A 17,747-nucleotide genomic window follows, 5' to 3' on the forward strand; every position below is an offset into this window, starting at 1 on the left:
TTCAAAAAATATACAGTTTATTCCACGATTATAAATATAAGTTTACATCAGTTTGCATTCCTTTGTGAATTCATCAAATGAGATTTACAATTTTTATAAAGACAAAGCATTTTTTATATATAAAAACTAGAAACACAATAAAGCATGATAAAGTACAGATGAGTCAAACATATGTGTCAAATTCAATGGCTAAAGGTAAATACATAATTCATTAGAACCCTGGAAAAGAAAAAGAAAAGGATATAATACTAACATTTGCACACATTCATAACATTCACCACATATTCACTCAAGCTACACACACTCCCACAACATTTGAAACAAGGAAGTAAAATCATGAAGCCAGGTCTCTCAAGATCAATGTGAGACCCGGCACTATTCATCTTTTTGATCTATTGTTATACTTTTACTATGTGGTAGGTAAGGGAAATGTGTCCTTCTTGTGGCACTTGACATTTTCTCAAGCTTCGGACGTAACTCCGGCTTTCGTGTCAACTGGAGCAAGTCATATCTCTACATCCTCCATGGCGACCCCCCTAGGCTCCCCGACACGTGCCCCATCACAGTGGCAGAGGACGGGTTCAAATACCTGGATGTGTTTATTACCACAAATAAGGCTCTGATGTATGAACGAAACCTTAAACCACCACTAAGCCGGCTTCAAAGCTAGGCCAAATCCTGGCAGCACCTTCCACTATCACTGCTGGGCCGAGCAGCCTTATTTAAAATGATGGTGCTACCACGGTTTCTCTATGCCCTACAAAACTATCCAGACCTGGTACCCAACACTTACTTTACAGCAATAGAGGCGGCGCAGCGCGACCTCCTGTGGGACGGAACGTCTCGAATCGCATTGAAAAAACTCACGCTGGGGTGGTATGACTGTGGAATAGCCCTCCCAGACATCCGTAAATATTACTGGGCAGCCCACCTCTCAGCGATTAATCAGGGGACGTACGGTGATGGTAATGATCTCGCCTACGGAATGGACAGATGGCTACTCGTTGGGGGGAACTATGAGATTGCACTCTACTCTAAGCCGGGCACACATCGACTCACTGGGCCTACACAACACTCTGTGCAGATATGGCATATTGCTCAGAGGAAACTCAGATGGTGGGAAGTCCTCACAATGGCCACACCACTTTGGGCCTCCGAAAATCTGGGTAATTTGGGACACACCAAGGGGTTCCGGAATTGGGACCTGATCGGAATCTCCCAAATCAAAGATATCTGGGGCCCTAAAGGGATCCACACATTCGCCCACTTACAAGACACTTACGAACTGGCACAAACTGAATATTTTAGATACATGCAAGTGCGACACTCCCTGCAGGCGAATATTCCACCAGAGACTAAACTACCACAAATCTCCCGCTCGAAGATGGATTACTGGATGGACACATGACAGAACATGCCATCTCTCTCACATATAAAAAATTGATCAACAACCCCCAGACATGCTCCTTCCTCTAAAAGAGAAATGGGTCACCGATGGGTTGGAAATAGATGAGGAAGAATGGATGTATGCTCTGGCCTCACCACGGGAGGTGGCGATATCAGCCCGATTGCGACTAATCCAACTGAAGATATTACATAGAATATATATCTCATGTACTAGATTACAAATGATGGGGAGTGGTGGTGACGGGCTCTGCAGGAGGGGGGGTGGCGGAACAGGTACCTTTTTCTACATACTATGGGGCTGCCCAAAGGTGCAAAAGTACTGGAGAAGGGTGGTGCAGTGTATGCAGGAGGTGTGGGTGGTGGAGATTCACCCAGAGGCCAAGAGGTGTCTCCTCAATATTTGGGAGCCTACAGACCTGTCACCAAAAGGGAAACTGTGGGTGACGCTTGGGCAGATGGTGGCAAAAAGAAACATTGCTAGACTGTGGGGAAACCCTAATCCACCAAAACTGACAGACTGGCAAAGTGACATGGACTGGTGTATGCTGCAGGAAAAGACTGTGTATGTAGCAGGATGGTGCCCTCGGAAATGGGTAGAAATATGGACCAGCTGGAATGACTTTAGGGGAAACATCTGCGAGCCTCCACATACCACGCAGACTAACTCAGAGGATATAGAATGATTTTAACTACTCAATAGCTCTTACACTTGAACATGCTATGCTGTCAATGTATCACCGGGACAGCAGTGGACTCGATTGTGCTGTAACTTGATGACCGAGTTAGGGGGGGGGGGGGGGGTCTGTTCTGTTGTTCTGTTCTATTTTTAACTAAAAGACTTTGCAACGTATATTATGTTGTCAGAAAAAAATACAAAATCAGACCTTCACTATCCTACCTTCTAAATGTGAATCACATGCACATGCACTTTATAACGCTGCCGTACCCCCGGGTTGACGGCACGGGGCTGTGTACTCTAGGAAACAATGCACAAGTTGTAGTAATGTTGCGGCCGGCCCGCAGGGTTGTAGGCCGGAAGCTGTGTAATGTGAAACAATGAAATAAAGGTCTTATAAAATTTTTTTTTACAAATTAAACAATTTTAGGAAGTTGGTGTTGGGGTGAGTTGTGAAATCGTTATTATAAAAGTTGATAAGACATAACTTTAACCTGTCAGTATATCTCAACGCCATGAAGTTATTGTTGTTTGTCTGCAATGGTTCGATTTTAGCTGCAACAGTGACTTTGACCCAAATAGATAAGCCCCCGCTAGCACGACCAATAGGAGGGGAAGGTACAATCAAGTTATGGCAGCTATATCCTTCATGAAGTAGAGAACTTGTGCACCAAGTTTCCTGCAACATTAGGACATCAAAGTTGGTTACCGAAATCGGTCCAGGACTTGATTTTCATTTTTGCGTTGAGGCCTGAAATATTCCAACTTAAGATCGATAAATCGTCGGGCGATGTGGTGGAAATATGACCCTGGGCACCTATTGTGGAGTCAGATGACGCCCTGCACCTACCGGGTGAATTAGGCAATGTTGCAATAGGACAAATTGACGGATTTCCTGCAAGAACATGCATATTAATATGATCACTGGCTACATTGTCAGGTAGAATATCTAATGGTCAATCCAGACTACATGTTTTAGCTAATGCGGTGTATCTATTAAAAAGTGGAAAAGGCGGTGGGGCTGGACAGAATTGTCTTGGTGGGGGCCTATAAAAGTAGCTCAAAGGCAAGGGAGTAACAACAGTAGATGGACCCGGATAAATATTGTTGTGGTTGAGTATATATTTGACAGTGCCAGGGTGCCTGAAATTTACAACAATGCAGTCCCCACTAAAGTTTTTGCGTAAGGGGCCAACCCAACTCACTCGGCGGGCAGACAAAATTTCATTTGAGATGTCATGACCTACCCCTTTATGTTTGGACAGCCAGTTGATGCACTTATTATTCAGCTGAACCCAAGACTCACCTTGTCCATCCCTAAGTGGTGGCACGCCTGCCAACACTAAAACGTATGGGCAGGCGTCAGGTGGTAAATGGAGGGCAGGTTCCTGAAATTTTATGGGTCTGCTAACAGCCGGTTGTCCCTTGCCACCGTCGTAACTACTTGGGGCCACAGGTTTAGCAGTAGTTGTAACAGGGCCCTCCTTCCGTGTGCTGCTAACTATAGTGGTAGTGTGAGAAGGGCCGGCTACTGCGGGAGGAATGGGCTTGGCTTTTGGGGCAGATTGAATTTGCTCTGTAGTATCACGTCTAGATGTAGTGTTAGTTGTTAGTGTGCTACTGATAGGTTTAGGCCCACCCTTTAAACTGCTGCTGGTAATAGGCCCACCGCACAATATAGCCTTACTAGCAGACTCTAGGTCTTTTAAAAGACGATCACCCCATATCTGATCAAGGCTAATCACCCCTTTCCTTTTTACCTCTTCCTTTTTAACCAGATTTTCTAGTTTATCAAGTCTTTTAAAAACAGTATTAAATTGACTTTACAATTGTTTAAAATTAGTGTCAACGATTGTCTCGATAAAGTTCCCGTTAGGCTTGGATTGGATGATACTTTCAGTTAAAAACTCAGTCTGTGTGCCCAATGAGTTATGTTCTTCTATAGAAGGGGTTAGGGGAACGACCACCTCAACAAGTTGCAGGTTTTCTGTATTAACAGTGTTGCCCTCAGATTGTTGCTGCTTCCCTCTAGTCCACATACTCTGGGGGTTTGGTTGGTTCTTGTAACGGGTAGGTTGCCTCCTCTTATTTACTGTAGATTTCAGGGGGCCCCTTTTTCTTTTACCATCGACAGTCTTGTTACTCGGGGACGGGGAGGCAATAACAGTCTGTACAACACAGTCAGGCTGGGAGTCGATAGTTATAACTGGGCTACTGCCCCCAGGCAACACTTCCAACGAAGTTACCTGAGTAGTAGGTTTCAAAATAGTAATTACTGGTGAGAGCGGTAGAGTATTAGAGGGGCTTGCTTGTGATGACTGCAGGTGACTGGTACTACAGCCCAATGACATCCTCCTTTCAGTATTGGCGATTTCCTCCTGGACCATATTAAGGCATTCTCCAATAGACATTCAAAGGAGGGAGGTAGAGCAGAGGAGTCTACAGAAGCAGGCGTTGTACAATTGGTATTACGTTTCCCCATGATCACTTTTCCCGGGCTCACCTCTTATGACAGCTCTTAGGGGGGGGGGCCCGCCCGGCCTCTGTTGTCCTCTGAGGGCCTAAGAGGACCCGCCCTTTGCCCGGGCTTCGCCTGTCGCTGCCCGCGCGCGTCCGCGACGCGGAGGGAGCGTCTGTGTTAAGTAGCGCCTCCGGGCGCGCTGAGGGCAAGACAGCAGGAAGTGCCGCAAGGCTCCCTGGGAGCTGTAGTCTCCAGCCGCGAGATGGCGGTGCTGCAGCAGCGAGACTACAGCGTGTGGGACCCAGGAGCAAGTATCCAAGCCAGCAGGTAAGATCTCCGGCCGTGGCACCGTCTGATTAGCCCCACGCTCCACCGAGGGAGCGTCTGTGTTAAGTAGCGCCTCCGGGCGCGCTGAGGGCAGGAAGCAGGAAGTGCCCGCAAGGCTCCCTGGTGGCTGTAGTCTCCAGCCGCGGGATGGCGGTGCTGCAGCGGTGAGACTACAGCGTGTGGGACCCAGGTGCAAGTATCCAAGCCAGAGGGAAAGATCTCTGGCCGTGGCACCGTCTGATTAGCCCCCCGCTCCACCGAGGGAGCGTCTGTGTTAAGTAGCGGCTCCGGGCGCGCTGCCGGCAGGAAGCAGGAAGTGCCGCAAGGCTCCCTGGGAGCTGTAGTCTCCAGCCGCGAGATGGCGGTGCTGCAGCAGCGAGACTACAGCGTGTGGGACCCAGGAGCAAGTATCCAAGCCAGCAGGTAAGATCTCCGGCCGTGGCACCGTCTGATTAGCCCCACGCTCCACCGAGGGAGCGTCTGTGTTAAGTAGCGGCTCCGGGCGCGCTGCGGGCAGGAAGCAGGAAGTGCCCGCAAGGCTCCCTGGGAGCTGTAGTCTCCAGCCGCGGGATGGCGGTGCTGCAGCGCGAGACTACAGCGTGTGGGACCCAGGAGCAAGTATCCAAGCCAGCGGGTAAGATCTCTGGCCGTGGCATCGTCTGATTATTATATCATTACATCATACCTGAAAGATATTGATTCTTGCTTGAGGACGTCAAGATTGTCTCGCAAGATATAGAAGTACAACATTAATATTTATCTCAAAGAGGAAATTATTGCCTCAAAGCGCTATATTATATATTTACTTCGAGAAAGTAACGAATGCCTTGAAGAAGTTCTGTTCGCAGAACGAAACACGTTAGCTGTGGCTCAATTATAAAGAGAAATAAAAGCACTAAAGAAAGAATCACATTCATCTCTTCAATATGGACTTAATATGAAATAATCTGATTGTATATATTTGGAAAGTGATGCAACTTTAATATAGGTGACATATAAGATTGACCCTGATGGAAAGGGTGGTGCCCTTGGACAGAGGGCATTTTTGAAGTTGGCACACAGAATTACTTTGTTTTGTAAAATAGTGGTATATCTCCTGAGGTTGGTGCTTATTGTAGGCAAGTCCGTCCACTGTCCAGTTTATGTGGTTGCAGGGTAAGTAGTCTTCAGGTTGAAAGTTGTGCCTGTGTAAGAGCATAGTAAGGCTATGCCTGTTGAGGTGCAGTGTGAATGATGTATCTAAGTGAGGGCAACAGTGTAGGTGTGGGGTCCCTGCACGTTATGTCTTGGTGTGCATGTACTTTACGAGGGCCAAACCTATTAGCTTTGGTGATGCTTATTAGGGTTACTGCTTTCACTTGCAGAATTACAGAGCAAGGAGTGAAAATACAATAGTGCGAGTGTGAGAACTGTACTACTGTAGTGAGTTTTGATGTGTCAGATGCAGCCTCTGTTGAAGGAGGCTGAGGAGTGCCAGGACAGCTGACAGGCAGGAATGTCACCCTAATGAGGGTTCTAGGGTTCCCAACTTTCCAAGAGAAAATACTGATCATTTATTGTTTTAAGACTCTGCAAAGGCCTGGACCAGATAATAAATAGGGCTGTAAACAAATTCAAATGTATTCATTCGTAACACAACTTTGGTGCCTTTGTTTACTTCAATTATTAGCCAGGAATTGTTTAGTCAGCACTAGAACGCATTTAAAATATTTTCTCTTTATATTTGCTGTTTGAAGTATGTACAGATATGGGCTAAAAATACCAGCTTTAAGTGATCTTGCTTTTTTTGTACCGGCTGGGGCATTAAAATACCGGTGGTGCGAGTAGAAACCGTCAGGTGGCAACCCTAGAGCGTGCCAAGTTAATTTGCTTGCACTGGGGACCATGGCAACCTAGCTACGCCGCTGCCAGCCACAGGGAAGCCCGCAGCAGTACTGGCATGGCCTGACCATGCTGGGGAAGCTAATCCATACTGGGGGATGCTAATAAATATATCCAGTGGCCCGGGCACAGGCTCTCAGCGGAAAAGACAAGTTATGCGCCCCCCTCTGTGTTCTTTCTATGAATGGGCCATTCGAGGACACAGCAGGAGCCGCGGCTTGTGGAGGCTCGGAGAGGTGGGTGTAATAAAAGAATCCCCTGTCACGCAGCCTGGTCCAAGGTGAGACGCTACCTCTACTTCCGTTGGAGTCGCCTTAAAGTCGCTGTAATAGCCTGTCGGGTTAATGAGCCTGCTGCAGTGTAACGTTCACCCCTTCAATCACTTAGGTGGGACCCGACCTAGGCGAACTGGCCGAGCACTATTCATCGTCAACAAGAAACCTGACTACGACTGTCTGTCTGCAAAGTTGTGCCACTCATTTAATGTACTTACAGTGGGGCGCGTGGGTTCTTATATTTATGTTTCCCTTGCCTTCATTGCTTGATTTTGCTTGCGAGAAAGCGTCACTCATAGTCGTTGAATGTCCCTCATATCTACACTGAAATTATGGAAATGTCACACATAAGTAATCTGAAACTTTGGCAGCTATGCAGTGCATAGTAACGGAGGTTTGCACTTTGCAGCACCACTGCGTAGCCGCGAGGCGGTGGCAGCACGCAGTGCACGAGAACCAGTCATCTCCATAGCAGCATCTTTGGGATTCCCCTCGCGGTGCATAAGTATGCTGCGTGCATCCTGCCTTCCAACCGGGGTCGTTCGTGGCTCTCGGTTTCTCTGCCCTGAATTCCCCTTTCGCAGCCGCCGAGGCAGTGCAGCGTGCAGTTCCCGCGCCGGCCGCCAGGTGTCCCCCCGCGCGCTCTGAGCGAGAGGGCTGGGCACAGGGTGAATCCTATTGGTTGTACACAAGACATGATGCCACAAGACGGCCCTTTTAAAGAACATCTGGGGACAGAGCGGTGACTCCGAGCATTCCTTCCTGTTCCGACGACGTGGAGACCCGGGAGCTGTCACCCAAAGGCAAACATGAGTGAGGTGAGTGATGCCGCCGCGCGCCTCGAGGGGACCGGACCGCACCTCAGGCGCTGCAGTGCTTTGAATGAGCGCTCCGAGGGTAGGGAACTAGACCGCCGGCACTTGATAGCAGTACTCTAAAACTATGAGAGACAGGTGCTATGCACCCAAGCAATGATGGGATACTTGTGTAAAACCAACCAGATGTCATCAGGGAACACAACGACCGGGAATTCGTGGACAAAGTGGGGGGTAGAAAACTGGGGTATTTTTTTTTTATCTTTGCTGGAAGTTTCACAAAAAAAGTAAAATTTAACGCCATCAACTTTTTTATTGAAAGGACAAAGGCACGTTTAGGCGCATTCAAACGAATGCGGGTATTTAGAAGTTGTTAAGCCGGGCCGTTGGGTTAAAGCGCCTTCTGCGGCGTTCTGCATATAATGTTGAGGTTAGATTATGGCAGAATCGAGATTACCTTGCACACGTGAAATGATGACTTGATCACCCTTATGATGGATTGTAGTACTACCTGTTTCTTTCAGCGCGGCAAAGCACCAATGACTTGACAGCAAGCGCTATATGTTTTTTTATAATGTTCAGTTTTATATTTTGATGTTTTTCCTTCCTGACAAGTCAGTTTCAGCATGAAGTGTCTCATCACTGTGGGATACCTGTCATCTCACACTTCACCATAAACTTCATGAAAGACCGAGTGTTCTTGAACAAAGCAAGATCCATTTCCTCACCGTGCTTGCAATATTTGGCAGAGAATTTTGCCGATGGTCACACCGTGAGGTCTAATAGGAAAATGAGACTCGAGTCCACGTCTTGTGAATCTAGAGCCTGCCTCGGGACCGCGTCTTCGCCATATATCACTTCTGCAGCCAAGCCCTGCCTTTTCCTTCGTTAACTAAGGTCCACAGACCCAGAAGCAGCCCCTGATGGCCACAGCTCGTGCCCAACCCCTGGAGCTATCTAGAGGTGTATTTGATCTTAGCCCAAGCTCCGTATTTGTCATAAAAGGAATGATACAGGCGGTTTGTACAATACCAACACGAGTGGATAAGGTGTGATCGTGTTTGTGTTGGGGAGGGGAGGGGGAGGGGGGAGCGGTGCATCTTGAGCTGCAGATAACGCCCCCGCAGCAGACATCAAGGATGTGTTGTGCTTCACGGGGCTTCGTGCATCAGTTTCACAGTATTCCTCTCCGATTTTTCACTGGGTCTTTATTTTTTATGTTATGAGGGTTCAGGCAAACTTACGGCCAAGCAAGGGGGTTTCCTATCCAGATTTGCAATGGGAATTTTCCGGACAGTTACACTAAGATGTGCTATGTTTCATCGGCATTTTCAGGGTCGCATTTGCTTTGCTGTGAAAACTGAAGAGAAGACCGAAACGAAGATCTGAAACCATCCACCTGTAAATGACCAACAAAGTACCATGGCCCCCGTGCAACACGTTTGCACCAGAATCTGCACAGAATGATCCGTGCACAAACATTTGCACCGATTGCTGCAGAAGCCCGTTTTGTGCAGCCACCCATCGGTGAAAATATCATACTTATACTTAGAAGGTCGGAGCGAAAAATAGCGAAGGCGAAATGCACTGCACTTGTTGAAGTTTATGTAGCCTGGCATATGCAGATGTTTTTCGTAGTCCAAGCTGAAGTACACGTGTGCTTCCAGGCATCTTTCTGAGCGCGTGTGTGTGCGTGTGTGTGTGCGTGTTTGAGTGAGAGAAACATAGGGGGGGGGGGGGGCAAAATATGAGGGAGAAAAGGAGACAGCAAAGGTACAGGTAGGCTGCGGAAAGTGTGAATAAAAGAGAAAGAGGAAAAGAAAGGGAGCAACAGAGAGACTCGTGGAAGCAGAATGCGAAACGTGCGTGTGAAGGGGAGAACAAGAGAGTGCCCGGAGTCTAAACAGAGAGAGAGAGAATACAAGAGGCGAGTGATGACTAAGAAAGGACGATCGATAGATATATTTACAAATGATGATATATAGATAGATAGATAGATAGATAGATAGATAGACGGATAGATAGATAGATAGATAGATAGATAGATAGATAGATTTTCAAATGGATGGATGATAGATATATAGAGAGATAGTAGGTAGATTGCTAGGAAGAAATGCGGTTAGTTAGAAAGATAGATAGACAAATATATGGATGACAGATAGATAGGTAGGTAGAGAGACATATAGATGGATGATAGATAGATAGATAGATAGATAGATAGATAGATAGATAGGTAGATAGACAGACAGATAGACAGACAGACAGACAAATGGATGGATGATGGATAGATAGCCAGTGCCAGGGAGGCTGGGAGAGAGAGTGTGTGTTTTTCAGGCACAAATGAGTGAAAGACGGAGTGTCATGGAGGTTGAGTGTTAGGGAGCCACAGTGAGAATATGTGTGTGTCCAACCGATGGAGAGGTGGTGAGAGAGTCAAAAAGGTTGAGTGGCAGCGAGGGAGCGAGAGGAAGTGTGTGCGGTGGAGAGGTCAGTGCGGAAGGGAGAGCGGGCGGCGGGCTGTGTCAGGGTGTCCGTCTGGGAGAGAGGCAGGTGGGAGACTGCGAGAGAAGCAGCTCTACCAGACTCAGCCTCGCTCACCATCTACGTTCAGGCTGAAGTCCCTTCACTTCGTGGGTGCACCAAAGTGAACGCGGTGCAGGTTTGTGTCGCCCATGCTAATGCCCCCATCTAGCGCTGCACTTTCTGGAGAGACAGGCTGGCAGTCAGACCTGACAGCAGGGCCACAGGAATTATGCGATTTTACTGTTTCCGCATAATTATGTTTTTTCTGCATTTGCTACTTAAACCATCATATGCTGAATAGTCTGCAGAGTTTCACAAAAGAAAAACGGTCACTCCCTCAAATGGATCAAAATGTAATAAAACTGTGGCAACATATGTTGCTGTACTGTGGAAAGCCCTTTGCAAAGGGCCTCTTTCTGTTGCCTATTGCTGTATGTGTTGTACACTGCTACTAATAAAGTGAAACATTTTGCCAGGCAGTGTTAATCTATGTAAAAATTCCAAAAGAATGAAGTGATACTATACACAATTCGCTTCTTACTCTGCATAATTAGCTGTTTCTTGCCAGATCATTTAGTGCACCCACCACATGATCTGATCTTCCCCTGCAGTATAATTCCAGCGGCCCTGTAAGGCGATAACCCATAAAGCAGGTGAAAATACTTGTTGTGCAATCAGCAGCATTTTCCAAAGAACCCGGATGTAACATTTGTTTTTTTGCCATTTGGATAAAAAAAAGGAGACTTAAATTGGTGACTTTAAAATCAGGGGTGTGTGAAAAATTCTTTTCAGAGTGTTTTGCCCACTTCGCTTGGAGCGCGGAGTTCTGGCAAAACTGCGCCAATCCTTGAGTGTAGGAGTTTTTTGTTGCACGTGGCTCGCCAATGTTAAGTTGGTGATCACGAGTTAGAATTTGGGTCCTCTAGTGTCATTTTCGGGTGCTAGAATGCCTCCTGGCGAAATTTCTCAATGCCGGCGGTCGCAGCAGGTCGCTATAGTTTGCGTTGAAAAAGCTGCCGCTTGAGTAGAAAATCTACACAAGAGGCAAAAACAGCGCCCTCTGGTGAAGTGAAATGAAATGAAAAATGGTATTTGTAAAGCACACGGCTACTCCACAGAGTGTCCCGGCGCTACCGGACCAACTAGGGACAGAGAAATCAGAGTTCAAAACAATCGCACTAAAGCCAGAACAGAGGCATTATATCCGGAAAAGCCAGGTTTTTAGCTGTCTCCTGAAAACAAGCAGGTCTTGAACCAGCCTAAAATGAAGGGGTAACCTATTCAATAGGCGGGCGGCCAGCACTTGGAATGAGCGCCCGCCTGCCTGTGAGCAGGAAAATTTAGAAGTAAGTATCAGGGCTTGACCAGAGGCCCTCAGGTCAGAATGTGGCACATAGTGTTGAGCCGGTCTCCTAAGGTAAACGGCGCCTGTGCCATGAAAGGCAAGACACGCCAGAACCAATGCTTTAAACTGGATCCTCCTACTTATTGGGAGCCAGTGCAGGGTTTTAAGATGAGTAGACATGTGTGCTCTGGGTCCCACCATGAGAATAGCTCTAGCCGCTGCATTCTGAGCCGCCTGCAAGCGGTTCAGTAAGTACTCGGGAAGACCCAAGTACAGTACAGTGACATAGTCCGGCCTGGAGGAGACCAAGGCTTGCACTGCTGCCTTCCGGTGCTCAACCGGCAGCAAAGGGAGAACGTTTTCTAACATTTTCAATATGCCGAAGCACGTGCCAACAACAGTCTGAATTTGGGCTTTCATACTTAGGGTGACATGTAACTTTACCCCTAGGTTTTTCACAACACTTACAGGGGCTGCAGGAGAAGACATGTCACCAGGCCACAAATTGAGCCATGATGCCCAAGGTGGGCAGCCAAAGAAGATAAGCTCAGATTTTTCAGGGTTGCATTTCAGTTGAATGAGCCGCAACCAAGAGAAAACTTTCGAGAAACAGGTGTTAATCTCCTCACTACTGAAATCACAACCTTTATCATGCATGAATAGCAGCTGAGTATCATCGGCATAAGATACTATTTTAGCGCTGTGCAACTCTGCTAAAAGAGCAAAAAGGGCCATAAAGATGTGAAAAAGTGGTGGACTTAAAATGAACCCCTGAGGGACCCCTCCTACATATGGGGATGGAGGCCGAAAAGGGGGCGTACCAGATTTCTTGATGGCGGTCATTAAGGAAGGAAGCAAACCACTTAAGTACTGTGCCCCTGTTGCCACAATCCGATAGGCTTTGCAAGAGCAGATCATGGGGCACGGTATCACAGTTGCAGAAAGGTCTAAAAGTATCAACACAGCACTTCCGCCACCATCCAATTGCTCGTTAATGGTTTCAGAGGCTTCCAGTGAGCTGTTTCAGTAGTGAGATTGGTTCTAAAACCAGACTGACTATCATGGAGAATATGGTTGGCCTCTACATACTCAGTCAGTTGTAGGTTGACACATTTCTCCAAGGTTTTGGAGAAGAATGGCGGCAGTGAGACGGGCCTGTAATTTGCAGCCACAGTGGGGTCTGCAGAAGGCGTCTTCAGCAAGGGGATGATTTTAGCCCTTTTCCCATGGCCAGGAACCAGCCCTGTTGCAATGAGGAGTTCAGAACCAAATTCACCGCTGGATTTAGGATCTCTGCAATATCCAAAAACATTTTTGGTGGGCACGCTGGGTCCGCCACATGGTGCAGTTTGCGTGATTTTACAACTCGGAACAATCTCGTGGCATTAAAAAACAGCACGAGCGACACTACCTGCCGAATTCTGCCTGCTCGTGAAAATCTGCAGAATCTCATGGAGTTTTTAGGTAACTCCGTGGCATTCCATGGAATGAAGCCCGGCAAGTTCCGCCTACCTCTATTCATAGTACCAGCTGAAACTAAAAGACATGAATGACCAGTTCCAGGATGCAACTGAGATTAAGAGCTGTGTATTCCATAACCACTAGGGAAATTGTCAAAAGCCCCATATTTTAGCACCTGGATCTGCCATGAACCCTGTGTAAGCGGCGAGCTGAAGTATGCACGAGAATGCACTTTGAGTCATCACTGGTGAAGGCGGCATTCACACTCAAAGGGCCAGCTGGTGTTCTGCACCCTTTGATTCCTTTAAAGCTGTTGTGAAGTAATAGCAGGATCTGCTATGTCTTAGATTGGATACTTTGTTTCTAGACACAACCAAAAAGGTTGAATCCAGTTAGACGAGTCGTCCTCTCTCTCTTGACTACTCTTCAATATATACATTTGTCTTAGATACTAGATGTTGGACCCTCTTTGCAGGGTTATGCCTAAACATTCTACCTTCACCCTCCTGTTTTTTTAACCTGTTTTTGTTGACTTTTAGGACTTTGTGCACTTTAACACTATCAACCAGTGCTAAAGTGCTTGTGACCTCTGTCTTAAACATAGTGAAATTGGCTTACACCCAATTGGCACATTTAATGTACTTGTGAGTCCCTAGTAAAGTGGTAATACAGGTACCCAACCCCTGTAAATTAAATGCTATTAATGGGTCTGAAGCACTTATTATGCCACCCACTTTAGTAGCCTTTCTAAACATGCCTCAGGCCTGCAGTTGCAGCCTGTGTGTGCAGTTTTAAACTGTCAATTCAACTTGGTAAAATAAACTTTTTGCCAGACCTAAACCTTACTTTTATATTCATCTAAGTTATGCCCTAAACAGCCCATAGGGAATGGTGCAATCTATATTAAAAAAGTTGGACATGTACTTTTAAATTCGTAATGTCCTGGTAGTGAGAAACTCTCAAATTATTTTTTCACTATTGCAAGGCCTACCTCTCCCATAGGATACCATTTGATTAGCTTGTTACGTTAAATAAAGGCTAACTGTTGTGTTGTAGCAGGTAAGGAATGCCATGTTTGGTGTCTGAGGAATTGTTATATAAATTAAAATCGGATTTTAAGTCACAATTCTGAAAACGGCACTTTTATAGAAGTAGCGTTTATTTTGTCCTCACCATTTGGTGCCTGGATCCTGTCCCTTGGTCACATGACTAGGTGTAGTCAGCAGTCGGCCTATGCACATTAGTCCTAGACAGCCACACAATAGAGGGTTTGATTGTTGGCAGAATGGGCCATCTCCAACTTGATGGGGAGGTGGGGCTGTCACCTACCACACTTGCACTTCAAAGGCACTAGGCCAGCTCAAACAAAAGGACTTCACACTAGCCTATCGTGCCCCGAGGCAAATTAAGACCAGGACAGAGAGGCAAGAAATTCCAGACTCCTCTGTAGTGGGAAACTCCAAACACTTCTCTCACTTCAATGTGGGCACCAGGTATGAAAAGAGGCCCCTCAGACCCACTCTTCAGTACATTTTTGGACATGTGGAAGACTCAGAAGAAGGATGACCGTGCTGCTCTGCTGCACGATGGAGTGCTCTGCTTCCCTGCTGCTTGATTGAGTAGGACTGGACTTGTACCTTGAACCAGGACCAACAGAATGACTACAAGGGCTAGTTGGCTGGCCTCCGGATCAGAGCCTCAGGGACAGAAAAGGCGCCGACCATCTTGAACCCTGCACATGGACACTTCCTGCTGCAGTTCAGCTGATGTCTCATCAGAACTGACACAGTGCGATGCAAACCTGATGCAGCTCTTCACAACGCCTCATCGGAATCGAGAAACGCGACCCAGCCTCGGCACAAGCCCACATCGCAGCCCGAACAGCATTTCAGAACTTCTGCTGCATGATGCATTATCTATGTGGATATCACAACCTCTTATCTGAACCGGCACAACGCAACAAATGCTAGACGCAAGCCCTTATTGCAGCCCTTGCAGTTCATTGGAACCGCCACCGCGCAACGCATCCTCGATACAGACTTCGCAGCGCTTCTTGGTATCCCTGCTGTGTGGCACAAAGCTCCACTACTAGGATGTAAGCTGCATTTTTCAGCGGGACTAACTTGCTTCCGGTATCCGTCCCTTGCTCCATTGCAATCAAACCGGGATTATAACTTTGTCCAGGTCTGGCACAACCAGATAATCATGGTTGGCATTTTCTGCTTTTAAGCACTATTTTTACCTAAATCTTTAAAACTGCATATCTCTGGTTCTATTAATTGGACTTATGTTGTTGAATAGTTTACTCAATTTTATTCTATTTTTCTAAATTGGTGTGAGACTTTTCTTGTGGTATGTTTTCACTGTATTACTTGTCATGGTATTTTTCTTGTTTTGTGTTTTCACTGTATTACTGTTTGTGTGCTGCGCAAATAATTTAACATTTCCTCTAGGTTGCGCCTGACTGCGTTTGTGACAAGCTAACAGAGGGTCTAGCACAGGTTAATTTGATGTTTGCTGAAAGGAATTGTGGTTGCTGCTTGAGTAGGGGTTTAAGTTACTCAACCAGTAACCACATTTCTCACACTGGGCGAACACAAAATGAACTTCCATATGTATGCAGATGACATGCAGAATTTAGACATTCCCGCAATCATCACCACATACATGGATTAAATGCTCCAACTGCCTGGTGTATCCCATCTGCCAAACTCTAAGTAACCCCCTATGTCTAAATCTCCACAAATGCAACCATGGGACTGTTAGATTCACTCTGAAAACTCACCATTGCCTCAAAGTGGAAGCCAGATTCACATTCAAGGTTCTCTTCATGGTTCACACATCCTACTGGGCAGAATATGTGCAGAAATTGACCCATCACTACACCACAATCAATAACCTCTGATCAGCATCCACCCACCTAGTCCATTAACAACCATTCAAGAGATTAGGACATGGAGGCAAATTCCTGGGAGCACTGGGCTTCAGACTGTGGAATTCCCTCAAATCCTCACTGAAGTAACTACATATCAAGGGGTGACTCAGTGTACTGAACATTTGTGCAGGCTTCTAAAGTTAATGGATTCAAATCTTAACAACACAGGTATAGGGCCAAATTTCGAATTTGGTGGACAGGGTACTGTGCCAAATGTACTGGAGTACCCAGTCTGGTAAATTGATGGTCAGTTTGCTCTATTTTGAGTCAGGAGTACCATCATAATTTTGACACCTGTGCCCCATCTGTCTCCACTTTTGGCATTCCTACTGCTACAGCCTGACGGAGTTGGGGTGTCAATGTAGGTGCATCCTACTTATTTAAAGTTGACGGTCTGATGTCTTTTTTGCACTTCTACTCCACCAGCGAAACTCTGCCAATCCCAAACTGAAAATACATAAAAATGCCAACCACTCCTTGGGAGAAAACAACGGGAGTGCGAAGTCCAAGCAATTTGCGCTTTGCAAAATTTCGGCACATTTATGTGTAATTACGCAAAATGCTAATCTGTCATTTAGGGCTTTATTTTAGCGTGAAATGCATCCTTGCATCAATTTTTGATGTGAGAATGCATTTTGCTCTAAAGAAAAGTGCAAAAAAGCAGAAGAGCAGCACCAACAACAGCTGCTTGTGTTCTATTGTTCCTGTGCGTTTATGGTAAATTTTTACTACAGGGCACATTTGTGTTATATTTTTGCCATGAATTGCGTGTAATTATGAGACGTGGTGTAGTTGTATAAATCCAGGAATTTCATATGCCAAGCATAATGCAAAATAAACAATGCTGAAAATATTTTAACTTCTTCCAACCCCCTAGAGAAAATTCCCTGGATGTCAGGGTCATTTATTTCCTGTTTTTCAAAAGCTGATTTCCAGTTCCAGAGTTTGGTTTTGTAGAACAATAAAGTTTAGTGAGCTTCCGCATGAAGCACGGTGGGTGCTCAACAAGCTGTCATGCCTTAAGAGGTTCTGTTGTGATTGTGGCTCCTCTGAAGGCACAGAGATATCTCTGAGGCTGGTGGATATCTTAAAAAATGGTGGGCGGTAGTCCAGCTAGGGAGGTGGAAGAAATGCCCTCCGCAACCCTGAGGGACGGTGACCTGCCTGTATATAACCCTCAATCGTCCAGTCTTCTACAGGAGGTAAATTGAATCGATCAATCAAGTCGTATTTGTATAGCGTGGCCAATCCCCCGGGGGGTATGCGGGTGCTGTGCTGCGGGTATCATCCTGAGAGCAAGGTCTTGACTCCGTCCCTTTCCGAAGTGAGTCAGCGATGGTGCAGTGCGAAGGTGGAGGGGGAGGGTGTACCAGGCTTTGGCCGCGAGGTGGGAGAAGTAGTGTCCTCCTCGATTGGGTAATAAAAACGTTTCCTTTTTAGAGTGCTTAGAAATGGCAGAAGCCAGTACGAAGCACTACAGGAAAAGTACATTAATATTTATACCCAGTACAGGAAACTCCTAAAGGCTGAACTATTCAAACTTGCTCCATGCATGAAACTCTCTTCTGAATAAGGGTTGGAATTGAAGAGCATTCGATATGAGCATTGTTCATCTCACTGTGCTCCATTCTCCCTTGTTTT

At 46.4% G+C, this 17,747-nt stretch overlaps 1 protein-coding gene across 1 annotated transcript in view; it reads left to right on the plus strand.

Annotated features, from left to right (window-relative positions):
* Window positions 1-7,714: 7,714 nt before the first annotated feature.
* The window catches only part of LOC147666417 (calmodulin regulator protein PCP4-like), a 191,349-nt gene continuing 181,316 nt past the window's right edge, over window positions 7,715-17,747 (plus strand). The window contains exon 1 of the mRNA XM_086949077.1: window positions 7,715-7,845. Coding sequence (XP_086805203.1) covers window positions 7,837-7,845 — 9 coding nt within the window. The 5' untranslated portion in view covers window positions 7,715-7,836. The remainder of the gene's footprint in view (window positions 7,846-17,747) is intronic.

The sequence above is a fragment of the Lissotriton vulgaris genome, unplaced genomic scaffold, assembly GCF_964263255.1.
Source record: "Lissotriton vulgaris unplaced genomic scaffold, aLisVul1.2 SCAFFOLD_805, whole genome shotgun sequence".
NCBI classification, from domain to species: Eukaryota; Metazoa; Chordata; class Amphibia; order Caudata; family Salamandridae; genus Lissotriton; species Lissotriton vulgaris.